We start from the raw sequence: 15,811 nt of genomic DNA, 5'->3' as shown, positions 1-15,811 counted from the left end.
AATTTCACTTTAAGTGTATACTATTGCATATTTGGTGTACTTCCTCATTTTTTAGCTGGTGAACATGAATACCAGACTTTGTAGTCAACAACAACAACAACAACATATGTTTTGATAATGCCATTCAAAATGCCATAGAAAGTAGGGACTTGGTCTGGAGTCAGTGTCATCTATTCCTCTGTTATTTCGTGGCTTAATCAGATCTCTTTCATTGTTATGAAGACCACATAATTGACTTACAGTGAGCTCAACTTTTTTGTAACATAGTCACTATTTTGGGGATAAAAAAAAAAGTGCTTAAAAAGGAAACACGAGCTACACATTTCCTGAAACACACATTTTTACATCCTGGTACCTCATTGACATGACATCACTTTATGTCAGAAAATTGTGATATCAGAAAGAAAAGAAAGCTCTAACTGGTAAAAACGTTTTTTGTGAGAAATATTTGAGTCGCTTCTTAAACTTCTTCCTTCCACTGCCTCGTGTTACTCCCCTCTTCTCTGCTTTGACTTTTATGAAGATAAAAAAGGACATATGTAATTATACCCATGTGGAAAATAAATAGTAAAAACTTATAAAAGACTTGCATAAGATGTGGCCTACTTCATACAGTGAATCATAGAAGGCTTATATGATTTACTCATGAAAGTGGCCACTTTCTCATTACTTTCATATATTGTTTTAGTAAGTATCCAAAACATCCAAGTTTCATTTATATAATTTTTCAAGGGCTCTTATATCTGTTTTCAGTCCTGTATGCTTTTCACACAAGTTTCACACAAGACAGATACAAACTTTATAAGATTTATATATATCTTTTCCATATGGTTAAACTGTGCATGCAAAAAGCAAACTGGCTAAAAATTTGCAATAATTATTGAGTTTGAGTTAATCTGTAAGATGTGTTGTGTGTTAGGTTAGCAAAGGTCCTCACAAGTATGTAAGTATGAACAAGTGATGGTGCTCAGTGTAATCAGGGGTCAGCACTGTGCATCATCTGCTGATGCAAGCTCGTTATGTAATGAGCTGACTCAGCACTTCCTTCTGATTCCCGGTGGGACTCTCTCATTATCACTCATGCACACACACACACACACACACACACACACACACACACACACACACACACACACACACACACACACACACACACACACACACACACACACAAGCTTCATGTACACAGGATGGTTGTAAATAAGGGTTTTTGGCCTGCAGCACGAATCAGTTTCCTCTCATAGAGCTGCTTTCCGGTGCTTTAATCTCAAACAATAAAATTTGATCAAATGTATATTTATGGTTCATTTATTGTTCATTTGGAACTGGTGACATTACTGCTCATAAACTGCAGCAGTGGTGTTGCAGATAGTGTAAATATGACATTAAAAATGAAGAAAAAATTGTGAAGGTTTGTACCAATTGTTAAATCTAAAACTTACACAGAGAGAACTTACATTACAAGAGAACTGTAGTTACAATCTTCTATACACTTTTCACTGCATTGTTAGTAGTTACTTATTCTTATATCCTTGCTAAAGGTAACTGGTGTGACCTGGATATCTTGGTCTCAGCAGCCACTTTAGTCAAAAGGAAACCACCATAACTTAAGCACAGGCCTAACTGCAAAATAGGACACCCAGCCCTTTAGTCTTTAAACCTTGTGTTTTAAAGCAAAATGAAAATTTCTGAGATAACTAACTATAACAGATATAACAGAGATTAAACTCTATGAGAAAGCTTCAGTGCGCGAAATGTGTTGTTTGTCGCTTTTGTCCAGCAGAGGTCACTGTTCATTAAATTTCAGCCCCACTTTCATTTTCACTGCCTTTCACGGGCCGCAAAAGGCTAGTGCGCAGCCGCACTGAGTGAAAAAAAAGAAAGAAGAAATGCGGCGTGAGACCGGAAACACTGTTTTCAAAATAAAAATCGTAGCGCAGTAGAATATCGTCAGTCATCTTTATATAATAGATTATAAGAACAGAGTTGAGGCCACATAACCACTTACACAATTGCATTAACAGTGCTTTACTTATACATTTGCAATCATGGTATATTAATTCCCCCTCGTATCTGGATTTATAACCACATTTCAATGGTAAGACCTTTACATTTGTGTCTGAAATATTTAATTTGAAATTTAAAAAATGAATATCCAAATTATACCCGAAACGGCTTCGTATTTATTATTTCATTCCACCGTAACATTGGCCTGGTCGGTGTACAATTTTGAAATTTGTTCCCCGGATGTCGCACCGTCCAACTGAGACGCTTGACGACACGCGCAGACCTCCAAGCAGACGCGGCGGCGACAATCACGAACTCAGAACGCGCGGCACGGCCACGGACGTCTGTGAAGTCAGTGTCCCGCTGTTTACCTGAACGTAGCCAACCCCGCGCGCTCTCTCGGACATAACCGATACACGGACACGCGCAGCGGAGAGGCGGAAAATTATGGCGACGTTGGGACCGGAGTCGGCTCGCCCCCCTCTGGGTTCTTCTCCGTTAGTCCAGGCTCACATCGGCAGCGCCAACCTGCCTCCCAACCGGGGCTTGGAGCGGGCGCTGGAGGAGGCGGCGGCCAGCGGCGTCCTCAACCTCAGCTGCCGAAAACTGAAGGAGTTTCCCCGGACAGCAGCCAACCACGACCTGTCGGACACGGTGGAAGCAGGTAGGTTGTTCTTTGGTGTATTGCACTCCCCCAACAGCCCATCCCGGTTAGCTTTTAAGAAGGGGGGGCACACCGGTGCTGGGCGGTAACTGCTCCCCGCTATAAACGCGTCACGGCGGCGTGGAGACTCCTTTAAGTAACCGCTGGACGTTATTTACAACATTGGCATTTCCGTTATCCACGAGGACTAACTGAGCGTTTGCTCACGAAGCTGCACGGGTGGTGTGCCGAGCCCTCAGCCCTGATGGTGTTTGCAAGTTGGAACTTTGGCTTCACCTGAACCGGATGCACAGTTGACTTTAACCCCTCCACTGAGTTGTGTTTAGCCTCCTGACTGGCCTCATTGTGACCTGAGATTTGTTCATTATTGAGAGAACAGTCATAGGAAAAGTTTCAAGTTTCCAAATGACTGAAGCCCTGTGTTTATGGAGGGCTATAGTGAAAGTGGGCACTGGAGCATTTATCACTGATCCGACTGTTCAGTGGAAATCCCCACTACTTCCTTTTAATCCATTACAAGATGTAAACAGGCATGGAGAGTTGGCTGAACCCCGACACACTCAGTCTGTGCTGTTTTAGGCACAACATAGCTATTTTCTTTCCAACCCAATCCCCTATCACGTTAATTACCAGAACACAAAAGGTTATGTGTGTGAAGTTTTCTAACATAAAGGTAAACAATAAAAAAAAGATGTATTTTTGCGCTGTAAAAGCTGAAGGAAAGGGTCTTTAAGAAAAGCAGATGTTGTTTTATATGAGGGTTCTTTGTTACAAAGAAGGCTTGATATAGGAGTCATGAGTTTAAATGTGTTTGCGCTCTAACAGACCAGTTACCTATCCATGTCATAGACTGTAGGTAAAAGATGGATGTAGCCACCATGCAACCCTCAGTTGCTTACTGAAGACTGATTATGAAGTCCTGAGCTGAGTTTTTTGTTATTGTTGTCATGTTTTGATACTAGACAAGGACAAAGGGGTGGAGCTGACTGTGAAAGAACTATGCATACACCTAGGGTGATGTCTTGTGATTCATAAATAACTAGCTAATTAGCATACCCTAAATCAGGGGTGTCAAACTCAAATACACAGTGGGCCAAAATTCAAAACTGGAACAATGTTGCGGGCTAACATTAATATTTATTGAAAAAAAAAAAAATTTATTGAAAAAAAAATCTTCCTCCAGATATAAGAATGAATCTTTTCTTATGGACTCAAACAAGTTTTGCTGAAAAACTGAATATGGAACAAGCAAGGCTTAATACTAAACGATATATATATTAGCTGTGTAATATCAGTAGGCCAGCTCTAATAATAATTTGGTATGGCTTCGCGGGCCAAATGTAATTACACTGCAGGCCAAATGTGGCCCACGGGCCAGAGTTTGACACCTATGCCCTAAATAATCCTGATTTATGACTCTAAAAATGATAATAATTTGGATTTAAACTTGAACTTTATTCAGTATGATCCAAAATCAACAACCAAGCCCATAAACTCATCAGGAAAGTGTTTACTCTGGTCAGAGAATAAAGGAGTCGAGGGCAATTTTAATGAACTTCTGTACAACATATGTACATATATGTAATAGCTTCCTGTCTGTGTGCTGGTAAGGCTTAAATTTGGCTCTGTGGCTGCATTAAAGGACAATAATATGACTTGCTAAGTGAAACAGGCTTTTCAGAAGTTTGTGCCTCAGTCTTTGTGAATAAAATTATAGTGTGGGTTTAATATGTTATGTAGAACTAACTAGCAGTGTTCTGTATCTTTGCAATATATGTGTACAGGCTATAGAAGCAGTTAGCTTATGAAGTAGCGCTCCACTCTCTTTTTCATATGTGATCACTTAGGACTTAAAAATAAATAAATAACATGGTAGCAGCCAAAATGCTAACATTGAGCTTTCAGTGTAAGGTCCTAAACCAATGGCTGATGGCTGCTGGTGGCTGCATCCGTCTTCTAAATACAGTCTATGATCTTGGTGTATAGGGCTTTGGAGTTGACGTCACGCCGCAGTGCATTGTGGGATTGCGGCGCCATGTCAGAAGGCCACAAATCAAAACAAACACACTGTGTTGGAAGCGGGACTGCCAGAACCTTGCTTAAAATCAACGCAAAAGACAAAGGGCTGTATCGTGACCGTTGCGCCCAGACGCCAAGAGATGGTACTTGGAAAAAATAGCGTGTGGACCCGTATGAAATAAGGCAGTGGAGTGGAAACCCAGACAGCCTACCGCCGTTGTCCTATCCCGATATCTTCGCTTACCCTGTCTGTGGAGTCAGCGCATACACGGCCAATCTTTTTTGGAATTATAAATTCCTGGAGACACACATCTAGTTCTAGTTGGGTACAAGATTTGGCCGTTTTTAAGCCTCCACATTGTGAGTACGTTGACCATATGACCAAGATACAGCCAGCTTGCCAGCTGTGCGTTGCCATGTAAATACATGTGTATGTACTTGCTAATTACAGGTGAACAGATCTTGAATAAAAAAAATAAACATACTTTTCTTTTCTGTTTCATATTTCATATGCCTGCAATAATGCCAAATAACTCCGTCAACATGACGTGATTCTATAGCATCACACATTACGATGTTTTATCTAATTATCTATGACCTCAGCGCATTCGAAATACACTAAAAGCCTATTAAGAGAGATATGAATTTATTTAGGACTCACCGGAAAGAAAATGCTGCGAGCAAACCAACAAAAAATTGGGGATGGCAGAGAACTCGATATCCGCTCATCTGACCGCTGCAATCCAAGCCTGACATCTTCGTTTAGTAATATCGGATACATGAAATCCCTCCCCTTGCCTCCAGGAGGGGAAACGATTAAAAGTGAGCCCGTTTTCCAGCTTCTTGCCTTCCCTATCGTGTGATCTAACGTTGCAACCGACAACGCAGCACGTACGAACCATAGCTGACGCTTCCGTGTACTTTCTTTGGCCTACTGTCATGGTGGGAGGGGGCGTGGCCCAGCTCCCGTGACATCACGCTCCAAAGCCCTATATTGTGAGTCTTGATAAGTATGGCCAGAAGCAGGACTACCTTTATCCATACTGGGGTTCATGATTGGCATTTTCTTATTGATACATACCAGGTCAAACGGAGTATAGGATATAAGGTGCAGGTCTCTGTGGTTATCAAACAGTCAAGTTTTCATCACTGACCTACTGCCCTGATCCACATAAGTTTTCAGTGTTCGCTCTGACATCATGTGGATTCATAAGGTTAGATTTGGGGGCATGCTGGTTAAGCTGATTTGCTGTACTGTGCAGGCATTTTATCTTTCAGCTTTTAAAAGTAGTAGAAACACTGGGTTAGACACGTGCTCTAAATGTTGCCTGCTAATGCCGTTGGCAACAAAAACTAAGTTGTGGCTGTCTTTGCTCTTCAGAGTAAGTGAATAAATGGGTTGGCTGTGCTGCAGTGAAGACAAGTGACGTTACTTTGCTGCACTTCGGTCTCTAACTTTGTTTATGTACACTAAAAAAGAAATGTGGATTACGTAACTGCTGCGGAGCTCACGTTTACAGAACCATACACCCACCCACCCACGCATGCATGCACACACACGCACACCGCAGCAGCAGTATGAAGTCAAGCGATAGAAGTGATGGCAGTAAAATGAGAGTGTGAAGATTGTGTGCTACAGTTTAACAGCGTTCCTGCAGTATATATTAGGGATTCCTGGTCATGGACAAGACTTTGTGATCTGGGATGTTTTGTGTCACTTACATACCAAATGACCTTTAGAGAATCCTTCTTATAAATCTAAGAGGGTGCTTGTCCTGCCTCTTATCCCTAAGAGTCAGTCAAGAGAAAAAAAGAAAGCAGGTAAAACTGGGCCCTAACAGTTTGCAAGCTGTAGATGTTTGTGTAATATGTGTCAGGACGCTGAAGGCATTTTCCTTTAAAGTGACAAGATGTTGTTGTACAAAAATGTTGTTCCAGAGATTTATAGAATTGCTGTCAAGGGCCATTGAATCTGTTCTGGCAGCACGTGGTAGCAAAACTTCTTACTCCTAACACTCCTAACACTCTGTTTATTTTTTCTCTTTAATTTGATGCCAGTTTATTTAATGCTTTCTTACCATGACGGTCTCAAGGTGCATCATCCTGATGTAGTGGCTTACAGATCCATCCTGGAGGAGACAGAAATCCCATTGGGGTTGTGTCAGGAAGGGCATCTGGTGTGAAAGTCTGCCAAAACAAACATTCAGCGTTACCTGCTGCGATGGCTCTATGAATGAGGGATTAGCCGAAAATAGCTTTTAAGGTGCATTATCTTAACCACTTCAGGAAACAGAAGGAGGTGTCAGATTAATGAGATTAATGATTTCATGTACATAGTTAGGTCATAAGTGTTTATTTAATAGTTTGTTGAGTTGTCACAGCAAATATTTGGCAAATAGGCCAAATGAGAAACAGTCTTTCTTTCCGTGTAAAAAAGTTGAACTACATATTTAATCCTTGAGTTATCTTTATATGAGGAAAAAGAAGGCCAGTCTCATCAGGACATATCAGTTTTTTTCTGCACAATAAGGAAATGCTGCTGCAGGAAATGAAAGAACTGTCACAACTCTCTGGCTTTAAATTGTAAGAAACAAAACATGTAAAATAAGAGAAAAGGTCCTGATGCTCATTATACAATAGATAAAAGCTGTAAAACTTAGTCCAAACATATGCCTTTCATCACATTTCATCACATTTTCCAGAGCTGTCCACTGGGGCCGGATTGGAGCATTTGGCAGGCTGATTCTGACCCCCCCCCCCCCCCCCCCCCAGGCCATATGTATGACACCCCTGTTTTAGGATAAAGGAAGGGTTCAAAAAAGCCAGAGAAAACAGTGCAGCCATGAGGATTATCAGCCTTACGGGCTTCATGCATTAAGATACGTGGGTTCAAAATATCTGTATCAGCCAATATTGGCCTTACTGACTGGTACCTCCTGCAAATTCTGGCTCAATACTCGAAGATCATGGGATAAAGGGATAAAAAATGATAAACATTTGGTTGCATGTCAGCGTATTGGTGTATCAAAGTTAGAGCAGGGCGATATGGCCAAAAATATTTATCACGATATATATTTGAAAATTTGCGATAACGATATAACTGACGATATAATTGATGCGAGACAAAATACAACTCCACAACATTACTAGCGCAAAAAGACAACCTTCCATTTATTTTCACTTAAACAAGAAGCTGGTTTTTATGTACATTAAAGCTTTATAAAAATTTAACAGTGCAAATGCAAATTCCTTGCTGAAAGTTTAACCAAAAGGCATTTCCAGTAGAAATGGGCTGACATATCCTGAGCATAACCATGTATAATATCCACTGAAGTTAAAAAGAGGTGCTTTGCAACATTAAACTGCAGTGTGCAGTACGTATTTTTCGGACCATAAGGTGCACGGGATTATAAGGCACATTAAGCGAAACAAAGCAGTCAGATAAATCAAACTTTATTAAACTCATTCTTCTTGCTTCCTCCACTTCTGTACCATTGATTCATTAATGTTGAATTCTCTGGCAGCTGCTCTATTCCCATGTTGTTGCAGTATATTAATGACTAACCTCGTATTGTGGATGGATTATCTCAGTTGTTCTCCTGACTGAAGTTTGGTCCGTTTACAGCATCCTGCCATGCGATTGCATTTGTCTCTAACCATGAAGAACCTTCACGTTAACTTTTATAAGTGGAAAAGTGTTAGTGTTCGTCCTCCAGCTTCACTGTTTATGTTATGCTAACATAGCTGTGTCGCTAGCGATCACGTAGCACATCATTATATACCAGCTAGCCCAACTTCAGTAACCCTACAAACGTCACTGCTGTTTAGTTTCCTGTCTTCATTTATGTTGGAAGTGATAGCAGAGCTGTACGTTTGATTTTTTTTCAGAAATCTCTCAGTCAGAACATGCAATATCATGCTTAGGTAACTAGTGAAACTAGCGAGCTAACTTCCGCTAGCTTCCTGCTAACTTCTAACTCCGTTAAATGTAATAACTTTTGTTTTCATGGATGCCTGGAAGTTAAACTTTATAGTTACACCTGGTAAAGCAGCAATGCTGATCGTTTTATTAAAGATGAAAGAATTTAGACAGTTTTTAACGCTCAGTGATGCTGCAGTGTTCGTTTGACCTGAAGAATACGGAGTTTAGGACCCAGATTACTCCCAGATTTAAGAGCATCTTAGTCCGACAAATATGACAATAACAACGGCCGCTTGCATGTTCTGCAAAAAAATGTGCTTTGTTGTGTATCTGACGGACAAACACCAAACCAGTTCCACATCACGGAAGTTGCACCATTTTTACAAACCAATTCTGGTTCATCTGTTTCACTCAACAATCGGCCATGTGCGTATGAAAACAAAGGCACTGCGCATGCGCGCTTTACTCCCATTCTATCGCGATATTTCATTTTCCTATCGTTGCCTAACATTATACCGGTATTACCGTGAACGGTATAATATGGCCCAGCCCTAATCAAAGTATCTCTGGCGCTGGGAAAAAGAACCGAAGAAGCTTGAAAATCCTGCTGTAGACATTTTGGAGTGGATATGACCGACATGCTGGTGTGACAGTAGTAAACAGTGGCCTGTTGAGTTTTCTGTAGTGAAGATGGAGGCGTCTCTGATCACACAGCAACTGTGATCAGTTCCCATGAAAAGAAATGAGATGAGACAGAACAAAGTGAGTCACTGTGACAGACGAGCGTGCTGTGGAAGCACTCGTCTTTAAATGCACAAATGCACACGCGTATTTATATAAATCAGCTAAAGTGCACACAGAAGCAGTGTGTCAGAGTCGACAGAAGTGCAAGGACTCACACTGTGCTTCCTCCTAGTTTCATATCAGCAGCCGCGCAAGTCTCGGCTTGTAGTGAAACACAAGCTGGAGCTGCTTTCCTTACAGCCTCCTCCCACTAATGGCTTCTCTCAAACTAAGAGGTGGCTTTTTGTTGGAAAAGAGCTACTTTTAGAGTGTTTACAGTCACTCGGGTGAACCACGCTGAAAGGCGGGCTGAAGAAACACAGAAAGATGGCGGGTTTAACTCCTTTCTGCAGTTGCTGTTTTGGGCCTGCTTCTGCCTGTTCTCAAACCTCTATTTAATACTTAATCACACCTGATTCATACAACACACAGATGAAGAAGAGATTTGAAACATCACATCATAAAGCATCATTATAATTTTGTATGGTGCTGAAAAAGTATAAGGCACATTTTCAAAAGCTTCCTCGTGGAAGATGTTGCACATGGTTGTGATCAAGGAAGAGGGACTGAAACAGTTATAAAGGATAAAGAAAAAGAAAATGTGGTATATCTAATTGAACGTGAGATAAGATTTATTAATATGACACGCTCAGGGAGGGGCTGCATATGTATGGTTGCAGGTATTTGTTTTAGGGTAGATTATATCACTTGTGTCCAGGAACTGAAAGGTGAAGGAAGGTGATTTTCAAACCAAACCAACCAGTCAGTCTGCTTTCAAATGTGGTGGGATCAACAGCAACTACCAAACCGTGTGTGTTTGTGTCTGTTTGTGTGTTTGGGGTGTTAAACATCCCTTAACTGCCAGACAGTTAAAAGATAAACAGAATGACATAATGTTTAGTTCTGAGGAATGACAAAATTTTAACCGCAGATTTTATTTATTTATTTTTTAAATCGCAATCATCCACAGCAATAACACGTAACTGATTTTGCTTTCATTTTATGCGCTTACAAATCCTCTTTTGTACCGTTCCTGATATAATTGCTATATATAAAAGTTCTAGCACTCAGGGTGAAAGTGTTTGGGAAAAATCTGAGAACTTGAAGGGGATTTCTGTTTAAAGATGATTCCAGGAAAGAGGAAGAGAGTAGGGAGATGATTTTTTTCAGTAATAAAACTGATTCTTTCTGGTCACCACTGTACAGTTGTGAGAATGGCATGAATATTAGTTTTCACAAAGTCTGTTTATGTGAAGAGTCAATATTTGCAGTGTTGGCCCTTCTTTTTCAAGAACAGTTGGCCCTGAGATGCTGTCAATCAACTTCTGGGCCAAATCTTGGCTGATGGCAACCCATTCTTCCATAATCAAAGTTTGGAGTTTGTCAGAATTAGTGGGTTGTTGTTTGTCCATCTGCCTCTTGAGGATTGGCCACAAGTTCTCAATTGGCTTAAGGTCTGGGGAGTTTCCTGGCTATGGACCCAAAATTTCAATGTTTTTTTTCCTAAGCTACTTAGTTATCACTTTGGCATTATGGCACGGTGCTCCATCGTGCTGAACCATTGTTCCTTACCAAACTGTTCTTGGATGGTTGGAAGAAGTTGCTGTCGGAGGATGTTTTGGTACCATTCTTTATTCATAGCTGTGTTCTTTGGCAAAATTGTGGGAAAGCGGCCCCACACATGAATAGTCCCAGGATGCTTTACTGTTGGCATGAGACAGGGCTGATGGTAGCGCTCACCTTTTTTTCCCCAGACATCCTTTTTTCCAGATGCTCCAAACTTCTTTATCAGAAAAAACGACTTTACGCCTGTCCTCAGCAGTCCACTCGCTGTACTTTTTTTACAGAATATCAGTCTGTCCCTGATGTTTTTCTTTTTGTTTGTTTGTTGAAGAGAAGTGGCTTCTTTGCTGCTCTTCTTGACACCAGGCCATCTTCCAGAAGTCTCGGCCTCACTGTGCATGCAGATGCACTCACACCTGCCTGCTGCCAGTCCTGAGCAAGCTCTGCACTGGTGGCACTCAGATCCCGCAGCTGAATCATCTTTAGGAGCCAGTCCTGGTGCTTCTTGACTTTCTTGGGCACCCTGAAGCCTTCTTCACAACAACTGAATCTTTACCCCTGAAGTTCTTGATGATCCGATAATGGTAGATTTACGTGCAATCTTAGTAGCAACAACATCCTTGCCTGTGAAGCCCTATTTATGCACCGCGATGATAGCTGCATGTGTTTACTTGCAGATAACCATGGTTAACAGGAAGAACAATGATTTCAAACATCACCCTCCTTTTTAACACATCCACTCTGCTATTCTAACTCAGTTAGCATGACATAATCTCCAGCATGCATTCCCACAAAAGATCCACGATCTAATTATTTTGCCTTCTCAATAACTAATAATAATAGGCTTAAAGTTATGACTGTTTTCTACAACAGTATCAGAGCTGCAGCATCATCTGGTGGCAGATGGCCACGGCCACATAACATGTGACAATTTAATGACCTTGGCAATCAATTAAAATATTAACACTTAGATTCACCGAGTTGTACGTCCTGTACCTTCTAGTGACAATAACGATAATTAGTCCTCTAGTGATGGGCTAATGTATAAGGTGATCAGTTCAATTCAGTTTCATGTTCTTTGTTGGCTGCTCTACTTGTCAGCAGCCGTGCACTGATATCTAGCCCGAGAGCTAACATGGCATGGAGGAAACAATCAGCAGAGGGTCATCAGGATCCAGCTCCACGGTTAAGTGTAAAAAATGTTGACTTACTCATAAGCCCTGTACCTCACTGAAAAAGGGACCTGGAGGTATTCCTTCAACACCGGTGTCTAAATGGTCCTCGGCTATGGAGCGCTCGTTTTGTAATAAATGTATCACTAATATACAAACATGTTTATATCTGGAAGGCTTGAATCAGAGGTGTACAATGTATGATGGGGCTATGAATTATTCAGTTAATTTCTTCATCAATTAATCATCTTCTCCTCATATTACTACATAGATGCAGAAAAACACTGTAGCTGTCTCTGTGCTGCTGTGTGGTTGTGTTACTGTCCTACAGTGGACACACTGATGAGCTTTTTGGTATTAATGCTCTGCCTGTCTGCTGTGGGTTTTATGTGTGTGAGCATGTGCTTCCCACCACATACCCAGCTCTAGACAATACACATTTCTGCAGTGTTTGGCAGTTTTTTTTAGTGGACAGACACGAACACACAGGCACGCACACAAAGAGCTTTACAATATGTGTGTAAACTGACAGCAACAACCTCCCTGCGTTTGTCAGGTGTACTGTGCAAATTTTTATATGGAGTTAAAAAGTTCAAATTGTTCTCCACTTGTACTTAAATGCATTTGCACATAGAAGCATGTTCATCAGTATATCTGCGATTTATTCTGTTAATAGGCAGTTTTTTTTGTTGACCATCAACCCTAACGGAGTGAGACATTCTCTGACCATCAGCAGGTTGGATTGCCATATCTCAGCATTTTTTATTGCACTGTGGTTACTTTCCAAGTGTGTACATGAAAGGTGGAGGAAGTCCCAGAGCACAGACCAAGTTACCAATCAAAAGTGACTACAATAATAATAATAATGATAATAGTTTTTTTTTTTCATTTTTTGTTTAATAGCCAACCCAACTGAAATCATGCCTTTAAATTATGTAGATCAAATTTTAGTTGGGACATTCACTATTTGCAGCAAGATGCTTTTGGAAAATTAGCTGCACAATACACAGTTAATAAATGCTTGTTTTCTGTTGCTATATGAATGCAGTTTATTTATTTCTACTAATATTTCTTTACTTTAGACTTTTCTTTGAGGAGGAATTTGAGAAGTTTGTAGTGGTGCAACTGCCCAAACTTTAAGCCACGATTGTATTTTTTATCCTAAAACTGCTGCATGAGAAGCGCTGTCACTGAACTGGTGACGTTCAGGGTGTACCCGCCTATCGCTATAATGTCAGCTGGAATAGGAGCAGATGCAGAGTGACTGGGGGAAAAGAAAATGAATACAGTAAAACAGCAGTCCGGGGTTTGCAGAGGTCTTAGATGCTGAAATTATTTACAGGGAATTTTTTTTTCTTTCCAATTTAAGTATGTTTTCCATATTTGTTGAAGAAATCTGTCAACACGACGTGTACTTATAGTCAGGTCTATTTATTTCACCAGATACCAGATGTAACGCAGAACGGGTCCTGACCCCGGGTCTGTAAGCAAAACTCTAAAGGGCCCTCCGACCTGACCAAAGAGCCATTTGCCATTGTCGCAGGGAGGACAGGTTTACTCGATCGCTCTTCCCGCAGTTTACTCTCATGGTGATTTTTCTTTTTTTCTGAAGAAAACAATATTTTTTTTCTTTTTCTCATAGAAACTGTAAACAATGATGTGGGGTCCTTGTATAATTTGTGGGCAACTTGCTTATTGATCTGACTATGCAATATTTTACCAGTCAATAGACCAACAAGCTGCCATGTTGGCCCGATAGTGGTTTACAATATTATAGAAGTCATTAATGATACAGAAAGAGTGCAATAAAGGTTTGAAGGATGCAGCTGTGTGTGTGTCTGTGTGTGTTTAATGTGTGTAGATGGATGCATAATGTGTGCCTGAGGCATGATTTATCCCCCATGACATTACCACCCTCACTTCCTATACCTCAGTGCTGTTCCTTCCCTTTCAGGAAGCGTTGGATTTCCAGGAATGTGTTGGGATGTGGGGTTAGAGGAGGCACTGTCTGCTCAGTGTTCGCGCCACACCTGAACGTAGTGACAGCTGTGACGGAAACACACACCCTCAGATCCTCAAACACTTTTATATTTGGAGGACAGAGTAACCACAGCAGAGTGGTCTTTTGAAAGTGTCAAAAAGCACAATTTTAATTAACACATTTTAACAATTTAGGGAACCAAAAGACAGAAGTGCATGCTTTCCTTCCTTGTGATTAGATGCCTTAACATTACCCCTCACTGTGAGTTTCACCTTCAGCCGCCTCCTATTGATTTGTTCTCAGAGGACTCTGAGAGGGAGGACCAGCGGCTCATGCATATAGAATGAGGCAGTTAAAGAAGCACTTAATGGAGCATTTAATGGTTTTCTCTCTGAGAAATGAAGAGCTACAGAGACGCCAGTCGGAGAGAGTGAGGAGCTCAGGGACATCAGAAAAGAGCTCAGTGGACTGAGATGGAAAGTGCAATCTAACAGGACCGAGTCCAGGTTCTGTCAGCTTGGATCAGCGCATGGATGGGCAAGATTTTTGGAAACTGGTTTCACCTGATATATTGACAGCTCCTCAGAATATTTATCAAGTTTTTTTTAAATCATCCATCCAAAATGGTGATGTGATCCATCAGCTACTGCAACCTTCCCTTCTCTTACTCTGAAAGTTCAGCTGCTGCCAGTCTTCAGTGTCATTCAGCTGTGTTGAGTCTCTTGTCTTGTGGTCATTGTTCTCATCTGGAGAACCACTGCATGAAAGTTTAACATCCGTCTAACATCAGCCAGCAGCAAGTGCTGAGCCTTTTCTCATGCTGCTACGCTGTGTTCACAGAGTCTGCTTACATATCTTAGCATGCCTCCATACTACCACCACGAATGTAGGTTAATTCTGAGGGGAAGGATGATCTGATATCGTCGTGTTGTTCCCAGGTCATCATGAAAATCTTGTTCCAGGTTCAACATTGCAAGTGACCAATCACATTGTTGTGAAGTTATTCTTTTGCGCGCCAAGCCATTCGTGCATTTATGAAATTCCAGTGTTGCAAGGACTATATCAGTTCTGCTTACCGTTTATTAAAGGGTTAGGGTCAGGGTCCGTTGATCGGCGGACAGAGGCGGTTTCTCGCAGCTTAAGTACAGTTTTTTTTTACGGCGGTTTTTCCCGAAGTCGCAAAAGTCTGACATCACAACATTCTGATTGGTCACTTGCAACTGGAACAACATTTAGTATGATGATCTGGGAACAACACCAACACGACGATATCAGATCGTGCCTGAGGGGAAACACTGTCGTGTTTACTAAGTTAAAGGAAAGACAGTGGCTTGATGCCTTGCCTGAATACGTGTGTGTGTGTTTGTGAGAGAATATTGGGCAAAAACACTGAGACATAGAAAAAAGCACTTCTATGAAAAAACAACAACTTCATTAATGGTGGAAAAAAGATTCCTGATGAAGTAATAACGTCTTAGTTACAACTAACAGCGGTTTAGGAAGGATCTCATCAGAGGAGGCCATGACATATGGAACACTTGATCCCTGAGCACACCTGACACCTACCTATGAGTAAGGATATAACTTCAGGCTGTGACATCTTTTTACACATTGAAACTGTCACACTGATGTCACATATTACATCATCTCTGAGAAATTCTGTGTAATTGTACAAAAGACAGCAAACTCAGACAAAGTTC

At 41.1% G+C, this 15,811-nt stretch overlaps 1 protein-coding gene across 7 annotated transcripts in view; it reads left to right on the top strand.

Annotated features, from left to right (window-relative positions):
* The first annotated feature begins 2,258 nt into the window (after window positions 1-2,258).
* Window positions 2,259-15,811, top strand: part of lrch1 (leucine-rich repeats and calponin homology (CH) domain containing 1) — a 109,418-nt gene continuing 95,865 nt past the window's right edge. For 4 of the 7 annotated variants that reach the window (XM_004566296.5, XM_004566295.6, XM_012923301.5 and 1 more), the window contains exon 1: window positions 2,261-2,671. In XM_004566296.5, coding sequence (XP_004566353.1) covers window positions 2,455-2,671 — 217 coding nt within the window. In that variant the 5' untranslated portion in view covers window positions 2,261-2,454. Of the gene's footprint in view, window positions 2,672-15,811 lie in introns of all 7 variants that reach the window. The other 3 variants (XM_004566293.6, XM_004566290.6, XM_004566291.6) reach the window with 2 other exon arrangements.

This window comes from Maylandia zebra, linkage group LG16 (assembly GCF_041146795.1).
Source record: "Maylandia zebra isolate NMK-2024a linkage group LG16, Mzebra_GT3a, whole genome shotgun sequence".
Lineage (NCBI taxonomy): Eukaryota > Metazoa > Chordata > Actinopteri > Cichliformes > Cichlidae > Maylandia > Maylandia zebra.
Note: the sequence above shows the minus strand (reverse complement) of the source record. Positions and strands in the feature narration are given on the sequence as shown.